Genomic DNA, 21,248 nt, shown 5'->3' with positions numbered 1-21,248 from the left:
CAATATTTGAATATTGAAAATACATTATTTTGTGTAATGTACATCCAATACACAAATAATATACTTTTAGTATATTAAAATTTATTTTTTTTATGGTCCACATAACACTGTGTGGATCATAGTCCACATAAAAATTTACCTTCTCAATTAGCAAATTATATTGTGGATCATAAATAAATTTTTACTAAAGGTACATTATTTGTGCATTGAAGGTTCATTATTTAGTACATATTGTACTAAATAATGAATCTCAATACACAAAATAATGTAACTTTAAAAAAATAAACATTCAATGTATCAAAACAGATATTCGTGAGGAAACCAACCACTATATTATGTTTTATGTAGATGTGAGCCAATTGTGCAACAAATAGATGAGCTTCCAGGATCAACTGGATCAAAAGCTACGCACGAGAAGTGGAAGTATCTTTTGGTAAAGATGCCCACTTTGGTGTGGTTAACTATGAAGTGTGTAAATCTTTCATGGAATAACTCCTCTAAAGGTTGGGTGAAGCTGAGTATGGATGGTTGCTTTAGACTATACATTATTCCTTCTGTTCACAAGCTGATCAAAGATGTACACTTCTTACAATGAAAATTTGAGTCAAATATCTACCACTCAAGAATTGAAAGAAGTCTGAATTCTATCAAAAACCTGCAACTAACCAAAAAAAAAAAAAAAAAAAAAAAAAAAAAACAATTATCCTTCAACTAGCTGAGGCATTCTATCCACTCATATTTTCTTCTCAGTAACATTGAATCTTCCCAAGGGTTGAGCAGTTGCAAAGAATGAAAAGAATTGCCCAAATATGCTTTGGTGCAAGAACTAAATCTGAAGGTCAGCAGCTATAGAAGCTGCGAGGCTAAGAACTTCGAATGGTTGTTTACCCTTAACCGCCCTTACTGTCGATGGGCACGAGTCTGTTATCCAAAAGTATGCCATCCCATTCCCAGGATTACCTGAAAATTTTTAATGGAAGGGAGAAAGGAAGACCAAATCACATAACAAATTGAAAAGGGCATGTATTGCAACTTTAAGTGGTTCCAACATCCAATATGAGAGAAGGAAAAAGAATGAGGAATCATAATGCAAAAGGATGTTGAATGGCTAAGGTATATACTTGAAGAAACACGAGTAGTTAGTCTTATAGATATAGAATTTAGCAAAAAAAATAATAAAAAAAAATTCATACCTCCTTTGTCATGTTCAAAACGCTGCCATGACTTGTTTGGAAAAATTCCATGGGTCACATAGGCACTTATCTTTTCTGCTCCATGTTTGGCCAACACTTTCTGTATACTCCCAGGACGGGTAAATATGACATGTTAAATGAGAAAAAGGAGAAGAAACATGGCAGTCTAATTGGGAGGTAAAGTATTTCCACTGTGGGTCTGCAGGACTGTTTTATTTTATACACAGTCTAAAGCTATAGGACTAATGCTTATTCATGTATTTATATTCTAGAAAAAATGTCATATGCATTTCAATACTTATCAAGAATGTTACAAGAAGAAAAAAGTGAATCTGCACCACCACCAGGTCTTGGTATTCCCTCTAATTTTATGCTCTATATAGCATATAAAGTAAATATTCATGATTCGACTGAGCGTGAATCTATGAACCCAAAACATTGGGGTGCATTTTCTTACCCTTGTATGTTTCTTTCTTGAAATAGCTACTACCCAGTTGGACTCATGACTAGACCATGACCATTCCACTGACTAAAATACGTGTTACATGTAACATTTTGGTGTTGGAGAGACAGAATAAATAGACTGATTTGACAAGCACTGGACTTTGGAAAAACAAACAGGTTGAACAAATGTTCATTTGCTTAGCATTAGCAAATACCACATAGCAAAATTGATGAATAACATACCATCTAGCTTCTCACCTGACATTCTTTTAAGGTGCCACCAGATTGCACAAGATCATCCACTATCACAACATGACGTCCCTTAGGTTCTCCCTCCTTCAGACGAACAATTCTCTGTTCACCTTCCCTCACTTTGGCACAAACAATCTGACAGTTAACCAATACCCACCATATCAATCAGTCAATGTATAATGAATTAATGATGTTTGTATATCCATAGTTGGAAAATCACTTGTATCAAAAGCATATAATTGAACAGTTATGTAAAATAGTATGAATGAACAGGAATGCAGAGAAAGAAGCATTGGATATATACAACTAACGCACAAACAAATGCGATAATGATGCATAAAGCATAACAAGAGAGAGAAGCCTAGAACTCTTGTTGTCATTGTGTTTGAGAACTATGGAGCATTCACATCAGATTTGAGAGTACCGTGGGGAAATGCTGCAGCTGCTTATGAAAGCGTTTCCATGCACCATCATCAGGAAATGCTATAGATATCTACAGCAGGAAGGAAAGGGAAAAGCAATTATCAGAACAGGAACCAATTTAAGCATTCATCATTTAACGTTTTGAACCAAGCAGAGTCCAATATGATACCTAGTTTACAGTTCAGAAATGAAAATTAGACCATTTCCAATTATTGAAAAAGAAAGAGAGAGAGACCATCAGGTATAGGTCAATGAGAATCCAAATTTCTTTGTAACGAGCATGGAGAAAATTACATTGAGAAGAACTGTATCAGAGCTACAACTTCTTGAGCTCCTTAGTAACCCAACTGCAGACATACACTTAAATGCACCAATCAGCTAGCACAAAAGCTACCAAGACTGATTGTGTAGGAGAGGAGTTCTCATTGAAGACAAATTTTGAGAATTCCATGCATATCAAATTTGTAATGGTCTACAGTTCCACTGTTCCGGGATTATCTATAAGGGATAAACTACCAGCCAAGCCGACGTTTGAATCATTCAAATCGCAAGGCTACTTCTTATAATATCTTGTTCTTCCCCTTAGCTGTAAAGGTTCAGGAGCTACATCTATGTTTAGGCTACATTTATGTTTAGGTTACATTTATAGAAGAATTTACTTGTAAAGCATTAGCAAACTATTACAAGTTTATATATGAATATATTAGTAAACCCTTAATGTTTTTAAGTTTGAAACTATTCACAGAAATTAAATACTAAATGGATCCTAGAGTCAACTTAGGTTTTAACTTATCCAACAGAGAAAAAGATAATAAAATAAAATAAATCTCACATTGTCAGAATCAGGGAGCTGTTGAAGCCTGTTTAAGAGTAAAGGAATTCCACTTTCAAAGCACGGTAATATATTGTCACCAAAGTAGAACCTTTCCTGAGATGTTACAAGATGAATGGGAACATCAGAGATCAGCTCAAGAAGATAAAGAATTAAAGATCATATGGAATAAACAAAACGCATCAAGATCACTAGTTCATTTGCACAACCAGAATTCAGCACCCACCTGCAAGGCATGTATGTCAAAAGTTACTAAACTAGTTGGCCCCCCTCTAGAAATTGGAATATTAGACAAGATCCTAGCAAGAGTAAAAGCTGTAGCAACATCGCCTTCATCCTCCATACGTTCAGATGTACCCGTTGGGAAAAATGGAAGGACAAGGGTGAATGAGGAGACAAAGAGCTTTGGCAATGCATATATAACAGATAATTGCTCAAATATGACTCCTGGAGAGCTAAATGAAGCAAGAAATGCTACATGCTGTCCTCGAATACCAGGAGCGTTAGATATGAATAAGTTGGGAAATCCATCTTCAAATGTCCTGAATTAGAAAGTATCAAACCCAATTCAAACAAAGATCAGATTAGTAAAATCATAAAAGTCGATAACAAACACACTGGAGATCAAAACAGTACCATCCATGAAATGTTGCCACCTATAATCATCTATGACACCCCACATTGCCTTAGATTTCTTTATGCATATAATGGCCAATAAATCTCTAATATGTAAGCTTAAGTAAAAAATAACCTTTTCCTCCCCCAAAAGGTTGAAGCCAAGTACTCAACCCCAAGAGCCCCACACCCCAGCCCAATAGAACATTTGGGAAAATGTAAACCACAATAGCTCAGTTGCAGGGTCAAATATATTGGCGCACACAAGGGATCTACCTATGGCATAATCTCCAGGCTACTGCAGCTGCCGAGTTTCAAACCTTTTCTAGAAATATTAATCCAAGACAAACAACCAAATAAAGTAACCCCGCCGGAAAGTTAAAACGTATTTTAACGATCCAATAGAAACATACGACAAAAGGCATTAATATAGATATAGATAACATAGTTCCAGTGTTCTTGAAGCTCTAGTACATTTTATCAATTTCTGTGTCACAAAAAAACACAAAATTCTATAGAATTTACAAAAGGAAGGGCATCCTAATTGTCAAAGGTTTAATCGTCACGCATATTCCTTAATAATCAGGTCAACCAAACACTGAATTTGAGTAAATGGATTATGGATACCTCCAAGTGATGCTACGAAGCTCAATGGCATCAGATTGAGCCGCGATTCGCTCCGCGAGATCCTTCATTTCCGCACAGTAGAAGAGGCATACCTTCTTGGAGCTCTTCAGAGCCGATTCCAACTTGGCGGTCGAAGCCATTGGGAACGAAGTGGCTGGAGGCGGTTTGAGGATAATGTGAATGGGGTCGCTGCCGGACACGCAATCAACGGTCCACTTCCGACTCTGCTGCTGCTCGGAGCTACTGAAGTCGCAGCGAATCGGAGACTTGGCGGATCGGAAGAGGACAGAATTGGAAAATCCGGTTCTGTCACGGGTTCGTGTGCGGGGTGATGGGAGGGCCGGTGAGGGCGTTTTGAGTGACATGATTGGGAAGACGTCGAGTTTGCGACGTCTCTGTAGGCGGCGGCGCGAGAAATACGGTGGAGCTAATGCGCTGTCGAGAGCAGCGTGCGTTACGGATTTAGACAGATAACGATTTTGCTCGTGTCACAATTTAATCAACCACGATTTTATTGGGAGAAGAATTTTACAAAGAGTAGGTATTCTACGGATTTAGACATATAACAATTTTGCTCGTGTCATGAAAGCTGAAAGGGAGGTCACAACTGAAAACTGAAGAGTTGTTACTAATTGTTATGATTAAAAATATGAGTTATAAGTTCAGAATTGAAAATTGAAGAGTTGTTAAATTAGTTGTTATGATTAAAAATATTTGGTAAAATTAAACTGATAAATGTAAAAAGATTAAAAATGATATCTTCATAAAATTTAAATTACTTTATTTACATATTAAAATTTAACATTTTGTATTTAAAAAAATTAACATTTTAAAATAAAATTATTAGCATAATCATGATTTAGCATCTCATAATGAAGTAGCAATATTATTACAAATCTCCTAATAATAATATTCTTCCAAAAGAAGGCTGAAACTCTAACGCCCGGCCCGACAGAGCATTATGGTGACTCAACTGAACATGAACCATAGAGGCTAGACCGGTGCTCACTGCGCACAAGAAGCCCTCCTCACTTTGAGAGGTTGCTCCCACGCTGCCACTGGTGAGACTCGATCCCTGGTCATTCTTCCAAAGTTTCACTTCTATGACCAGTTGAACTACCCATGCAGACATAATAATAATAATATTTGGTGTGAAAGTTGGAGAGAAGAGAAAAGGGTTTTTAATTGGGAATGGTAAATTATGTCATTTCTTTAAAATAATAAGGATAAAAATAAGAAAAAAAAAAGTTAGGAAGCTAAGAGCTTATTTTGAAACGCAAACTAAGGTAGCGTTCTAAAATAAGTTCTTATTTTAAGCTAAGAGCTTATTTTGGGAACATTACCAAACAGAGATATGCTATAAGCTCATAAATAAGCTCAGTGAAACAGAGCCTTAATCAACCACGATTTTGTTAGGTAAAATTTCACAAGAGGAGGTATTATATGAGACAATCTCAAGTGAGATGTATAATATAATAACTAGTATTTTTATGTGCGATGTGCAAAAAATAGGTGCCCAATATTAATATTTTATATTAAAATTTTAAATTTATTTATATTTTAGATATTTAAATTATTGTTAATAATAATAATAATAATAATGTAAAACTTTTTAATAAATTTGATATTTATATCTTAACTCCAACTAGTAAATGTCTCGTGCGATGCACGGACTATTATTAATTTAACAAATAAGCAAATTACACTTTTGGTCCTATGACTATAGAGGGTGTGTTAATTTTGCTCCATGACTTTTAAAACTAACAATTTAGTCCTTTAACTATTCTTTTTTTAGCAGATTTGGTCCTTCCGGCCAAATCACCGGTAGAAATTAGCCAAAAAAACTTGAACCTTTTTAAATTTTTTATTCATGAGGCCAAAATAGTCTTTTTACGTAAGTTGTTTCTTCTTCTTCGCGTTCATGAGCTACGGCTAACATTTACCTCTGCTTCCAAGAAAGAACAGCTCCAAGAATCGAAGCCCCATGTTCAGAAGCAAGGTATGATTTTTATCCTCAGCTTTTTCTTCATGTCTATTGCACATTTCTTAATTCATCTTCCCCAGATCGCACGGTATAAAGCTCTATAAGAGATTTAAACTCCCAGAAGTATTCTTCTCCCTATTCTAGCCACAACCATCCTCCCAATTCCAGCCACGACCAAAACATAATTGTAGTATTGGTTTTAGTCTTGTGGATGCTGGTTTATTTATAATGTTGAAGTAGGTGTAGATGTTCATGTAAATATTGATTCTGAAGTTTAAATTTATATCCAATCAATTAATGTTAGAAACATAACATAATTATTGCAATGTTAATTCTCAATTATGGATCAACAATTATTACTCAAATTAATTTTGTGAATTACTCTCCCATCGACTAAAACCTTTTTGCTTATTATTCACTATGATTTTCTTTTCATCTTTATTTAATTATATTTATGATGATTATGATTAGGGAAAAATTTTCCCTAATCATTTTGCTTTAATATATATAGAGATAGAGATAGAGGAGAGATAGAGATTTTTCCTTAATCATTTTGCTTTAATATAGATAGAGATAGAGATAGAGATAGAGAGATAGAGATAGAGATAGAGAGATAGAGATATATAATGTTTATATATTATTATTATTGAAGAATATAAGAAAATATAAGGTGGATGCATGTGCATGGTAATAATAGTGGAAAAAATAATGAAAGTTATAACGGTAGGGTTATATTTGTCCAAAATATTGTAAAGTACAACTTTTATAGCATAAAAAAATAAAATAAAATAAAATAAAAAACTTAACGGAAAAAACAGACATAAATGAATGGTATAACATTCATTCACATTTATTATGTTTTTAGATTTAGTTAAAATATAATGGTATTGTTCGGTAAATTAGTTAGTTTTTATCAGTTAATTTTGGCTTATTTAACCACTATTAGCTGTTTGACTCTTTTATAAAGTAATTTTGTATGTAATCAGTTAACAACTAATAGCTAATTTACCAAACACTTTTCTACCATAAGCTAATGCTATCAACTAATTAAACATACTATCTAATCAGCTAACAACTATAAGCTAACATCTATTTACCAAATAACCGCAATATTTTTTTTTATGAATCTATTAAAAATACTAGTATAATACTCGTGCGATGCCTAGACTAAAAATTATAAATATTGTTGTTATTATGTTGTAAAACTTATTAATTTAACCATGAAATTCAAGATTAATTTTTAAATACTTTATGTAAGACATACGTTGATTTTAAATAAATAAATTATAATTGAATTATAATTCAAATTGCATGTTTTCGTATATAAATGAATACACAAATTATATTAAATATCAAAATATATTAAGAATGCAACAATTTAAAAAATTACAAATTATTAAAAATTTATTGGTAAACAACGTTAGTACTTGACGTACAACTCCTAATCGATTCACTACAAATTAATATTTTAATTTGAGACCGTTGGGATCAGGGCCGGTATTTAGATTTTTGTGGCCCTGTTCGGGTAAATAAATAAGGCCCTACCAAAATTAAAATCTATAAAACTAATACCGTAATTTTATTATCTAGATATATAACCAAAAAAAAAAAAAATTATCCGTGCATCGCACGCACACTGCACGGATAGTTGGGCAATTATTTGCTCGAATTCAAGCAAAGATAACATAAAAAAACATAATCGATACAACTCATTTCATCAATTGCACTATATAATATTCATTGTTATAATTTAAAGATTATAACAAATCTTTTCCGTGCAACGCACGGGTAAAAATAGACATATTATGGAATAATAATAATGTGCACAAGTTTTGAACCTTAGACCTCAAAGTTAAAATACAATAAATACATGTTCCTACCATTTCTTTATAAAGCCTTTTAAATTTAATTAAAAAATTTTAATTTTTATTTCTAAACTAACTAGGTAAAAATAAAATATTGACCTTCTAAAATTTGGGCCCCTCTAAAATTTAGGGCCTTGTGCGGTAGCCCAGCTTGCACAGCCCAAAATCCGGGCCTGATTACAATTATTTAATATGAATAATATCCTTCTTGCATTACAAATAAGACACGTTATACCCGAAGTCAGTGGTCCAATGTCCCTCTATGAAAATGCAATTAAAGCGGCCTTAAATGTTGCCGGGAGATTTCAGTGTACAACAATCTCTAATACCTTCTACCTCACAGAGGTACGGATTTGTTTTAATGCAGACACCACGAGATTGATTAATTGTACGGGTTATTTGTATGGCCGATGCCCCCCTCAAAACATATATTTTGCTGTGTAAGGGGTATGATATTTCAATTCAAGGCTTTTATCTTTAATAATATTTATATATGCAATTCAATAAAATGGTTTGGCTTGAATTTGTGTCTTATTATCAAATTTGCAATAGTTTAAGATGGAATTGATTAATAAATGTGATAAGTATAAAGTTTGATGTAAACACTTTTGTTATGATCTAATGATTAATTGTGGATCGGAGTATGTATTATACGTAATTATTATCAGGGTCGGTTTTTAGATTTTTGTGGTCCTGTTCGGGTAAATAAATAAGGTCCTACCAAAATTAAAATCTATAAAACTAACTAGTTAGTACACGCGCTTTGCGCGATTATAAATGCCCAATGTGTATTTATAAAATAGTGTTCTTTAATTGGTTAAAGTATTCATATAATAATTATAAATGCCCAATGTGTATTTATAAAATAGTGTTCTTTAATTGGTTAAAGTATTCATATAATAGCTTATAACTAAAATAAAAAATAAAGAAACCACTAACTAAAACTAACTATCTATCATGAAAAGAGTAATTGTGTTTGTTGAATACCAGTGAATAGGGGTTAATATAGTGTTTTTCTAGATAGATGTACAGTTAAGAATCTATAAAGATTTGTATTATAGAATCCTATTAATTAAGACATCAATATTCTACTTCAAAATTAGAAATCTATTAAGATTTGTATTCTATATTCTAATTATAAATTACAATTGTATAAAGATGGTAATAATGACATGACAAGTATATCTATTTGATATAGCGAAGATGGCATTAGTAAATAAGAAAGTATCGTAATATGGAAATAAATTCCTATTTGTGTATTGATTAATTTTATTACGAAATAATTATGTAAAATATAGAATATTAAGTAAGAAAATTATGATTAAACAAAGAAATTAAAAAATACCGATCTTTTCCAGTACCTTAAATCTCACTCAAAGCTCGGTCGACACCAAATCTCTTCCTTAATTAACCTGTTAAACCCAAGTACCAGGAAGCTTATTACCCATCTCAAATTACACTTTTAGCCCTCAACCCCAAAACCCCAGCTGCAAATTTCCATTTGGATCATCATTCTTTGATAATAAAGTTTCTTATTTCCAAAAAAAAAAAAAAAGCATCTCAATTCTTCATTACTGTTCAAATTAAAGACGCGCGTTGCGTGATTAGACCCATGCTCAATGTGTATTTTTAAATTAGTGTTTCATAATTGTTAAACATATTCATATAATAATGAGAGATAAAAATGTTAAAACCTGTAATAGTATACATTTTACCGTTCAAGGCATAGTAGGGCAGTGCGGATGTGGTGATTAAATTGTAGAAATACTGGAACAGTTCTGGAATTTTACACAATAAAGACGGACTAATATTGACCAAATTCCAACTGTTGATTTTTTATTTGATTTCACTTTTTTTTTTTTTGTTTTTCCCATTGGAATGGTGATTTTCACGGAAATTAGGCACATATAATCATATATTGTTACTGTAAGGATATTCAATAAGAATTAAATAGTAAGCTACTCCATATAGCCACAAATATCTTACTCGAAAAATATATGTATCTCCTTCTAAACTACTATTTCTGAGATACGATGTATGAAATTGTCCATATAGTAAACCCTTTGGTGTTTTATTTAAAGGCAACATATACATACAAAAACTAAACCTCATGCACTTTCTTATATACTTATATAAGTTACCAATGCTGCTGTGAAGAATCCGATTCAAGAATTGTTGAGTCAATTATTGTCGGACAGCATAGATTTGATAAAATTGGTGGTGATCTGATCTTGGTTACCTAGAAGAGAAAAAAGAGGTGAGAATTAATTGCAGATATCACAATCACTGGTCATAATAATGTTTAGAGGTTAATAACAATCATTTTGGCTGATGAAGTGCAGAATTAACTTATTCTGAATTTAGATAAGACAATTTTATATAATAATAATAATAATAATAATAATAATAATAATAATAATAATAATAATTGCCTAAGCATTATTACTTTCTCATCATGAGTAAGCATATAAAAGACTATCTTTTCCTAAGCATAATTAAAAAATCTTAAGAAATTCATCACAATATGACCTGAACCCATAATCTCCAAAAAGGAATCATGAGTAAACAACATTAAGGACATAGTAACTTGGCCAACAAAATATTCTCAAACTATTAGGAAATGATCCAGAACTAAAAGAAATGCACAAAAATTAGCGTTAGACAAATCAAGCAATCCTGTTAAAGACTTATGCTCATCACTACCTGCAGAAGCATTCATAAGAATCATCAAATTTGGTTGCTACTGCTTTAGCTAGACAGGTATATACTACATAGTTTGAACATTGGGCCACATAAACTATGAACCGCACACAAACTAATAAATTAAAGCTGGGAAACACCATAAATAAAACTAGTCAGAAAGCTGAAATTCATAAGAAAATTTCTCTAATAGCTCCACTAAAACCTTCTAAGTTATCAAAATTAAAGCTAGAAACTTAAAAAGCAGAATCAATGAATTAATGGAAAAACTTCTAATAATCTAATAAATAAATATAAGGAGTTCCACACGACGGTAAGCTGAAGAGATTCCACATAAGAACAATGAACGAAGACACCTTAAAAATAACTAAGAAATTAACTCTAAAAAAAACAATGCTTAAAAATAAATTAATCTAGCCTTAATAGGAAGGTACCATATGTTTCACAGGAAGCATTTCGGCGTCTCATGTTTATCTCTGCCTGTCGAGTCTCATTACAAACATACCGCTCCCTATGTTTTCTATTCCTCTCATCACGACTGGATTCAGTGATTTCAGAATGGCTGGGCTCCATAGCAGAGCTGTTTATAAACAATAAATTCAAACTCATAAATGCGAATACAATTTTGAATTCTGATCTTTCTACAATAACATAAATAAATATTCTACATTAACAAAAAATAGAAATAAAAAAAAGCATGTTAGAATACATAACTACTGATTGAAGAACAAATTCACAAAAATGACAAAATCACTATTAATATTGCACTCACCAAGGTGCATTTACATCACCACACTGGAAAGCAAAGCAAATTAAAGACAGAGCAGCAAAGCAAATTAAAGTCGAAGCCAACAATTTTCCAGTAGCTCATCCCATTAGCAATGCCAGAACTCTACCAAACAATCCCATTATGTAAATCAATTATTCCAATGGTCCACCAAGCTAGGTGGACCATCTTCTTCATTCAATTAATTCCATTAGCTCACCCAGCCACCATTCAACATACTCAGATTGTTCCAAATCAACAGATAGAACAAGCATTTCCCATCCATCTAGTGTATAATACTGCCCAGTCGGTTTCAACATAAAGCTTCATTTCCCATTTTGAGATCCACCCCATGGCCGCAACATCCTCCACTTAACAAAGCTTTGGACTGTTACTGCAAGAAACCCCCTCCTTTTCCAGTTCCAAATTAAAAATCCAACACACCACCCACATTCAATGAGTGGAAATTATTGCCTTAAGCCCCTTCAACAGTCCCCACGATCCAAGAGCTACTGCAGGGGAGGCACATATTGCAGCATATAATTGTTTGCTTTCAGCCTGTTTTTTATTGATGCTTTCCAAAGTCTTGCAGTCTCTAAGTGTAGATGCACCAGGCATCTTCTCCCTGCAATTCAATGAAACATTCCAGGAGTAACATACTAATCAGTAGGGATCATGTAAGACTGATCACTTCTAACACTGAAACACAGGCATAACAAGTAGCAGAATGGACAAGCAACAACATAGCTGTGAGGAAATGCACTTGAGCAGTTTGACAAACCCAAAGATGGGGGCAATGTGATAAAATCTAAACCATAAGCATGAAAATAATCACTTGAGCAGTTGGATGGAGGGTTTTTAATTTGGACTTATGTGCCTTTGTTTTTAACAGGCAACTTGTTACCCATCTTTCATGGATCAGCTGTCATCTTCTGCAAATGCTGTTGAATCAGAGTGCAGGTGGATGGCAATGTTGTGACAAGTCGTGGAACCAGAACTATCATGGAGTATGCTGGTCCACCAAGCTAGGTGGACCATCTTCTTCATTCAATTAATTCCATTAGCTCACCCAGCCACCACTCAACATACTCAGAATGCTCCAAATCAACATATAGACTCAATAGCAACCCAGCCACCACTCAAGCCAATCCTCCTTTTCCAGTTCCAAATTAAAAATCCAACACACCACCCACACCCCCTAAAAAAAAGGAAAATTCTCAAATAGATGTACTTCAATCTCTGCATAATTGTACATAATTGCATACCGGACGCAAAGAGACCAAATCAGCTTTCCTTTTGCTTTAGTTTTGATTCTCCTTAGGATGCTTTTGCTGCACTAATTTGTTTGCTGTGTTTCTTCCCTAGTGTGTGATTCGCCTTAGTCGCGGACGACCGTGCTGTGCTTCTCCGCTGGATTCTCCTTAGTGGCGGTCGATTGTGCTTCTCCTAACTGCCCTTTGCTGATGTTTGATTCTCCTTCGTGCGGACGGTCGTGCTTCTCCGAACTGCTACCCTAATTTGTTTGCGGTTGGCTGTGCTTCTCCCTAATTTTTGTTTGCGGTTGGCTGTGCTTCTCTTGTTGCCATTGAATTTCACGTAAATTTCAGTTTTGCCACCGCGCGACTTAATTTGACAGAATCGTTAAATTTAGAGCAAATTACACTTTTGGTCCTGTGACTATTAGGGGTGTGTTAATTTGGGTACGTGACTTTTAAAACTAACAATTTAGTCCTTTAACTATCATTTTTTTAGCAGATTTGGTCCTCCTGGCCAAATTGCTGGTGGAATTTGGCCGGAAAGACATTCGAATTTTTAAATCAAATATTAGTGGGGGTAATTCGGTCTTTTTAATTGTAAAAAAAATAGCGTTTGATTTAAAAATTCGAACGTCTTTCCGGCCAAATTCCACCGGCAATTTGGCCTGGAGGACCAAATCTGCTAAAAAAATGATAGTTAAAGGACTAAATTGTTAGTTTTAAAAGTCACGTACTCAAATTAACACACCCCTAATAGTCACAGGACCAAAAGTGTAATTTGCTCTTAAATTTAACATCGAAAGTTTGGTAAAATTGAGAAGAATGAGGTTATATTAGGATTTTAAGTTGGCATTGTATAATTAGAAAGGCATAAAGTGCAACTCTTCAGAGCATGTGTTGTACCGACATTTTTTTAGTACCCGCTAAGGGTCTAACAATATTGGCTCTTATTAAAGTTGTAGATATCGTAATTTTATTATCTAAATATATAAACGCGCGTTTGGAATGTCGAATTGACTGCAAAAAAAATGGGGTGAGATCTGAGTCACTATTGACTGCAAGACTTTTTGACCTACAACAGTTCGTTGTTAAAATTATGCAAAACCTAACCGATGATTCTAACCGATAATGCAACAGTAATGAACTTAGAGCATAAAATAAGTGGCAGGAAGTAAATGACACATATATTGATTACTCAATTCGATACAACATGTATCTACATTTGGGGGACAACCATCAGTACGTCCAATCCACTATCTCAAGCACCAGTTGTACAGAAAGGTAAGAGATGGAACAATCTCACCCAAAGTGATCCTCACTCGGTCAGTACCCAATCTACAATGGTATAAAGGATTGTTGAAGACGGAAATCTTGTGCAATCAGAAGTCCAAGGAATCCCTTCTTGGAGATTCGCTCTGTTGCAGTCCGCTTCAATGACGCATTCTACATTGTTCCCACAGTTGCATGGCCTTTATGTCTACAAATTAAGCACCAATGATTTCTTCTCAAGTATTTCTTCGTAGATCTTCAGTTCATAGAACTTGAGAAGAGAATGAATCAGAGTATATTTTTTCAAAGTGTTGAGAGAGTAAGTCAGTGATTCAAGTCTGAATAGATCGCTATAGAGTTGTTGAAAACCCTTAAATAATCTCCCTTATATTGAACTCTGATTGAGAACAGGTAAACCAGTAATCTTGGATTGAATTCCATATAGTAAATTATTGTCTTACCATTTTTAGTGAATATCAGATAAAGAACTTTCTTGTAAAAACACCCCTTGAAGTAACTACTTTGCCAGATCATCTTAATTCAATTCGGTGAAGTCCAACGGATAGATTTCAAAATACTCTGGCGTAGTGTCTGATCGATCAGGTCTTCTCTTCAAACTCTGTCAGACACCTAAACCAAAACATATCTAACTTTGACATAATAATTAGGTCAATTACATGCAGGGGTTTAGACTTAAAAACGCTAACAATTGGGATTATGTTGCTTCTTTGGTTAAAATTCTGAAATCTTTTTATGAAATGACTGTTAGGATATCTGATTCATTGTACATGACTTCTAATACCTTTTTCTCTGAGGTTTCTGATCTGTCATGCTTGTTAAATAATATGGTGGAAGCTGAATCTGACAGTGTTAAGATTATGGGCATGAATATGAGGGTAAAGTTTGATAAATATTGGGGCAATCCAGAAAAGATGAATTCTCTGATATTCTATGCATATATCTTGGACCCCAGGGACAAAATATAATACATACACATCCAGTTTAATCAGTTATATGGTGATGTCTATGGTAAATCATTGTTTGAGAAACTTATGGCTGGCCTTAAGGAATTGTTTGTCGATTATGTAGACAATTTTCCTGTTCTAGTTTAACAATATGAACAATCGATATGCTCCCTCTATTTCAATATCTGATTTTGTTTCCGTTAGGAGACCTCAGTCTTTATTAAAATCTCATATTAAGAAGCAAAGATTGAAGAGTGGGGATTTGGGTAGGAAAAAGAAAAACTGAGTTGGAAGTTTATTTGTTTGAGGTTATTGTGGATGAGGAGGATTCTTTTGATTTCGAGATGGTGGAAGCTTAATGCTGATAGGTTCCCTGTATTGTCTAAAATGGCAAGGGATATACTTGTTGTTCTCATCTCTACAGTTTCATCAGAATCAGCATTCAGTACCAATGGCAGGGTACTAGATTCTTTTAGGAGTTCTCTAACTCCTAAAATTGTTGAGGCACTTGTGTGAGCACAGGATTGGCTGAGGTTAACCAGCTTGGTTGGCGTGAGTGGTCGTGCACTCTTTCCCTTAAGAGAGGTCGGGAGTTCGAACCCGCTCTCGTATGGAAACCCAATCTGGCCAGCACTTTGCCCCTTAATTGGGTTGGCTAGGTGCGAACGAGGATTAGTCTGAGCATGGTACGAGCTTAAAGGTGCTTCCTACAGTTAGGGTCTGCTCAAGACACCTCGTGTTCTGACAAAAAAAAAAAAAAGAAGGTAAATACTATAACCTTTTTAAAATATAGCTAATAACACTATTACCTTAATTTAAAATCTAACGTACAATTTTTTATTTTTATTTTTTTTTGCAGGGTTGTGCAGCACATCCAGCATTGGAGTTGGTTCTTCATTGCCTCCAATACATGTATACTTTTTTATTCTATATTTCGATTTAGTATTTCACTACAGTTATTTTAAGCATTTGACTTTTTTATTTTGATATTTGATGAATGTATGTCTATACTAGTGTATGTGTATCACTATCCCTTAGAGGTTCAAACCCTCAATCCTTGATTCCTTGGCTAGAAAGTGTGGCTCATGGCTTGGCAACATTTTAAATGTTGTTGCCATTGAGCTCAAGTATCAGTAATGAATTCCTACCCCTTTATCTTTGAATGGTGACTGGTAATGTATATCGCTTACCTTATCTCTCTTATTCTTTATGCTTACAGCTTATTGCCCTATTTTCGCAATGATGATGCTTCCACCGTGTTGTCTGAAAAATCTAGAATTGGATTTTGATATGTTGCCTATGTAGTGTGCTCTTGATGTCATAACTCATTGAGCAATTTGCCCCCGATCCTAACTTGATATAGGGAAAAAAAAAACATTTTGAGCACCCTTTATTCTTTTTTATACTTTGTCTCTTAGAGTTCAATTGTAAATCATTTTGATAAACTTTTAAACTTATTCAATTTTAATATTTTATGATGAAGAAGAATAGAATATTAGGATTGGATATTTGATGCTGGGATTATTTTGTGCTGAGTGCTAACTGGCTGGTGATGAATTGATTATTGATGATCAATTTTTTAGTTCTAACTTCTGGCAGACTAGCATAATTGTATTAGATGCCAAATTGTAATTTTGTAAGGTGTAAATGTGTAACAGTTTAACTATGTGTTTTGATTTGAATTTGAAGAATTCATATATGATGTATTGATGAAGATGCCAAATTGTAATTTTGTTAAAGTGTAAATGTGTAATAGTTTTTTTTTTTGTAGATAAATGTGTAATAGTTTAACCATGTGTTGGAATTACATTTTTTTTTACAAATCTGAATTTTTTGATAGATTATTCAGAAATCCGCCGGGTTAAGTAACCCAAATAGGAAAGAATTAATTTGACTAATAAATGAAATATTCCATAGTAAACAAGATATTTAAAATGAGACAAGTGAATATTATTATATTATTTAATTATAAGGATAAATTATTGGTACAAAAAATTATTTTAATTGCTAAATACTGTATTTGATTTTAATTTAAACGGATAAACCAAACATTCTCCAAACATTAATCAAGTAAGATGGAACACAAATTACACAATCCTATAAATAGAAAAGTTGAAATAAGAAAGAGAAAAAGTAGTAGAAAGCAAACAAAAATTGAGGGGCGGAGAGAGAAAAAAAGAAGAGAATGAAAATACAAGTGGGCAAACAAGGAATCTCCTTAAAGTCAACATTGTCAAATCTTTGTATTTAACCTTAGCTTTACGTACCAATATAATTATCATTTCCGACTTTATTCTACCCGCGGTCAGGCCACGGGCACATTCACTTCTCAAACCTCTTCTTTAATTTAAACACCGCATTCTCACGCTTTCCTCGGGTTCCATCTTCCTAAATTTTCCCTTTTTTCATTTTATTAATTTCCTTTCACAAAATAATCCATTTCTAACAATCCCACTACCACTTTTCATTTATTATCACCCTCTTGCATTGCCAACCACAACCATTAGAATATTTGTTTAGTTGGATTTGGTGTGTGGGGCTTTGTGTTTGTGTGTCTATATATATATATATATATATATATATATATATATATATATATATATATATATAATAGAGATCAAATGCGGTAATAGGCTTCCGGTAAGAGATGAGGTTTAATCTCAGCCCTTGATCTAATCAAAATCAACAACCCAGATTGAACACATTTAAAAAAAATGCGATGACAATTTGGTCTTTTTACATCTAGGTCAAATTTAAGGTGTGTGGTTTTTGTATTATGTGTTTAAGGTGTGTCGGTTGTTGAAACTTAATAAGTGCGTCGGTCTAAAGCGTTAGGTGCGTGGTTTATGTGCTTAAGGTGCGTCAGTTGTTGAAACTTAAGGTGAGTATGCCTAAAGCTTTAGGTGCGTGGTTTTTCTTCTTAAGGTGCGTTGTTTTCCTTCTTAAGGTGCGTCGTTCTAAAGCTTTAGCTATGTGGTTTTCCTTCTTAAGGTGCGTAGTTTTCCTTAAGATGTGCTATTTTTTTTACAGATTGCTTCTTTAATTGAGGACGCTTTTTTTTTTTTTTTTTTTTTTTTTTTTTGCAGTCCCAAAACACAACCACTATCCTTTCCTAATCATGTTTTAGCAATCAAAATAGAGATCAAAGGAAGTATAAATGTAGATTTTATTATTTATGAGTGGCTAGCTTTGGTGGTGCTGTCTTCTTAAAATCGAAAGTGAGCGCCAGTAGCAGATTTATAACAATACTTTTTTTTTAATCATCGGATACACTTCTAAAATGGTTGATGTTGTTATATTTATGTTTCATCATATACACTTTGTAGTATATGCGACTTACTTTAAAATTTAAGATATTCATCAAAATACAATTGCAAATTTTCCTTACTTGAGTTACTTCAAAGTCTTTGATCTTTCTAACTAGATTGATGGTTAGGATGAATTTTCATTTTTTTAAACACCAAGTCTCACCTAAACGTTTTTGAAAAAAAAAAAAAAAAAAAGTCTCACCTAAGCACGTGTGGTGTGTGTGTATCAAATTTTTTTTAAAGGAATTACATATTTTCATTCTTTTCAATCACTTGATTTGTCTAAAGTACTTCTATTCTTCCCATTTTAAGGAGACATCACGAATAATTTCGCTATATAAATATGTGTGAAAAAAAAGTTTCAAAGCCCGTACAAATAATATGTTATATGGTAAAGTAGACGGAATTATCAATTATTGATATTTTTACTTTCGGTTTAAGGATGACACCAAACAAATGTTTTTGATCCCTCAAATATAATGAGTAATTTGTAGGCTACTTAGAAATCAAAAGCGGATCGGATACACTATACAATCGAGGGTTAAGTGCATTATTAATATTTTAGTGTAAATCATGATGTGTTTTAAGTCTATTCCGTCTGTCTAATTAAGGTACGGGTTCACTTGAATAATAATCCATATTCGCTCAAAGAGGTCGGCATGAGAGCTGACCCAAGGAAAATTGTCATTTATGAAAATTAAACCCAAATTAATCCAAGGAATATAAATGCATTATATTTTTTTATATAATTGATTGAAAAAATGGTATTTTTTAAAATACGGAGTATAATTTTGTATCGATTGTTTCTATATTTTTGTGTGTATAGTAGTAAAGATGGAAAATACAGTTATAAGGAATGTTTGACACAATATCAATGAACTATAAGCTAATTACATGTCATTTTACCACGATTTAAGTAATAAATGGTGGTTTATCATGTCACAATAGAGTCACACTAATGTAAGTCAGAAAAGAAAAAGTTGTCCGCATGGACAACTCAACTGGTTATAGAGTTGAAAGTTGGAAAGAATGACTAGAATCGAGTCTCACCAACGACAGGATAGGAGTAACCTCTCGAAGTGAGGAGGCTCCTTGTGCCCAACTTCCAGTAGGATGATGGGGATTAACCTTTTAGGACAACAACAATAATGATAATCTCTATAGTTTATTACATATATATGGTGTGCCCCCCCACATAAATATAAGTAAAGCAAAGCTAAGGTTGATGACCAACCAAAAATCACATCTCCCACTCCCACTCCCATTATCATCACCACCAAAGACCTCTGATCTCTTTTTGTTCTCTCCTTTCTCTAATCTCTACACACTAGCTTAGCTAGCTGCAGCTTCGATCAAGAAATTTCCAGCTGCTTTCTTGAGAAGAATATATTCTTCACAACAAGAATCAATCTTTTCTTTCACTTTATTTCTCTTTTATTTGTTTTTCTCCTTAGCTTTCTTCTCCATCCAATTTACACATACACGCTCTCTCTTCAAACTCGCCGCCTTTGCTTACACCCTCCTCCATTCATATATATATATATAATCATGGAGTTTGCAGAAAAGCCTCATCACCAAATGGAGGGCAGCCTGCAGGTGGAGTCAGAAGCCAAAAGATGGATCCTCGCCGGAATCGCGCTGAGAAATCCTCTCAAGCCCATTCGCGTGGCCGCCACTCACGGCGGCGGCGGCGGCTGGGACAATAGTGACGACCAAGACGGCGGCTCCTCCACCACTCCGACGTCGGAGGGTTCGAGAATTCCGAGGAGACTCACGTGCCCGCCGCCTCCCAAGAAGCGAAAAGCATCCAAGAGATCATCATCGTCATCGGCTTGTTGGGGTGGGAGGGAGTTCTTCAGCCCCCCAGAATTGGACACTGTCTTCATTCGCAGATTACACACTTGAATCGATTTAGAGCTATATATATTTTTCTTCCCATTTTAGTTAATTAGTTTCTTTAACTGTTTTCATTTCTCTCTCTCTCTCTCTCTCTCTCTCTCTCTCTTTCTCTCTCTCTAGCTATATATATGTATGTACTTGTTTGGCTCTTCTCATTATCTGCAACCTGCAGCCAGCATATGTACATGGTTCTTGGTACATATCTATAAATAAAATCATTACAATTTGGCAAATAGAAAGACTACTTCTCCCTCTCTTAGCTTGTTTTCCATACCTTTTCCTTTTAATTTGCTTTGTTAAAGACTTAAAGGTGTTGGAAAGGTACAACACCTAGGTATTCAATATATATATATATATATATATATATATATATATATATATATATATATATATATATATATATATATATATTCACTCCACTTACCTAGAGTACGTAGCTAGTCATGGAATTAATTTTGAGTTCATTTCGCACCGTGAGCACGTAAAATTTCTATGCTGCGACTGACTTATTCTATACTAATCAAAATAATGATCAAACAGATCAAAAATTTCAAATACATACCATACACACTTGAAAAATTTCATAATCACAAGTGAGAACAGGCACTAGTAAGAGTTAGTGGTGGAGATCAAACAAGATTGAGGGAGTCTTGTGACACCAGCTTTGTACGTCCTCTAACGCTAACATACACTGCTATACGATATAATTATCGATTTAATTTAATTACTGGATGAACTCGAAGCTTTGCCATTAATATGTATAATGGATATGACCATGGTTGGAGCACAATGCTAGGTTTAATTTTCTTGTTCATGATTTTGATGGTATATATGCAATAATGTTGGGGAA

At 33.8% G+C, this 21,248-nt stretch overlaps 2 protein-coding genes and 1 long non-coding RNA gene across 3 annotated transcripts; 1 reads left to right on the top strand and 2 right to left on the bottom strand.

Moving 5' to 3' along the window:
* Positions 1–509: 509 nt before the first annotated feature.
* On the bottom strand, positions 510–4,910 carry LOC109159668 (ribose-phosphate pyrophosphokinase 4). The gene is made up of 7 exons (XM_019307741.1): positions 4,387–4,910; positions 3,371–3,686; positions 3,145–3,240; positions 2,314–2,382; positions 1,896–2,024; positions 1,194–1,293; positions 510–960 (listed from the first exon to the last, which is right to left on the bottom strand). The coding sequence occupies exons 1-7, from the start codon at positions 4,749–4,751 to the stop codon at positions 827–829; spliced, it is 1,209 nt and encodes a 402-aa protein (XP_019163286.1). The 5' UTR covers positions 4,752–4,910; the 3' UTR covers positions 510–826.
* Positions 4,911–10,181: 5,271 nt separating this feature from the next.
* On the bottom strand, positions 10,182–13,227 carry LOC109159991. Its single transcript, XR_002050662.1, has 4 exons — positions 12,967–13,227; positions 11,708–12,326; positions 11,370–11,515; positions 10,182–10,474 (listed from the first exon to the last, which is right to left on the bottom strand). It is a non-coding gene; the product is annotated as an uncharacterized LOC109159991 (long non-coding RNA).
* Positions 13,228–20,047: 6,820 nt separating this feature from the next.
* Positions 20,048–20,404, top strand: LOC109159893. The gene has a single exon (XM_019308001.1). The coding sequence runs from the start codon at positions 20,048–20,050 to the stop codon at positions 20,402–20,404; it is 357 nt and encodes a 118-aa protein (XP_019163546.1).
* Positions 20,405–21,248: the final 844 nt, after the last annotated feature.

This window comes from Ipomoea nil, unplaced genomic scaffold (assembly GCF_001879475.1).
Source record: "Ipomoea nil cultivar Tokyo-kokei standard unplaced genomic scaffold, Asagao_1.1 scaffold2845, whole genome shotgun sequence".
NCBI classification, from domain to species: domain Eukaryota; kingdom Viridiplantae; phylum Streptophyta; class Magnoliopsida; order Solanales; family Convolvulaceae; genus Ipomoea; species Ipomoea nil.
The sequence above is the reverse complement of the archived record's forward strand: the minus strand, read 5'-3'. Positions and strand labels throughout refer to the sequence as shown.

Excerpts from the sequence above, each read along its gene's own strand:
- LOC109159893 (XM_019308001.1), top strand. The coding sequence starts at position 20,048 with ATGGAGTTTGCAGAAAAGCCTCATCACCAAATGGAGGGCAGCCTGCAG.
- LOC109159668 (XM_019307741.1), bottom strand. The coding sequence starts at position 4,751 with ATGTCACTCAAAACGCCCTCACCGGCCCTCCCATCACCCCGCACACGA. Across the intron at positions 2,383-3,144 it reads AGCTCCCTGATTCTGACAAT|ATATCTATAGCATTTCCTGA; the intron begins GTGAGATTTATT and ends TTCCTGCTGTAG. Across the intron at positions 961-1,193 it reads TTTTGAACATGACAAAGGAG|GTAATCCTGGGAATGGGATG; the intron begins GTATGAATTTTT and ends AAAAATTTTCAG.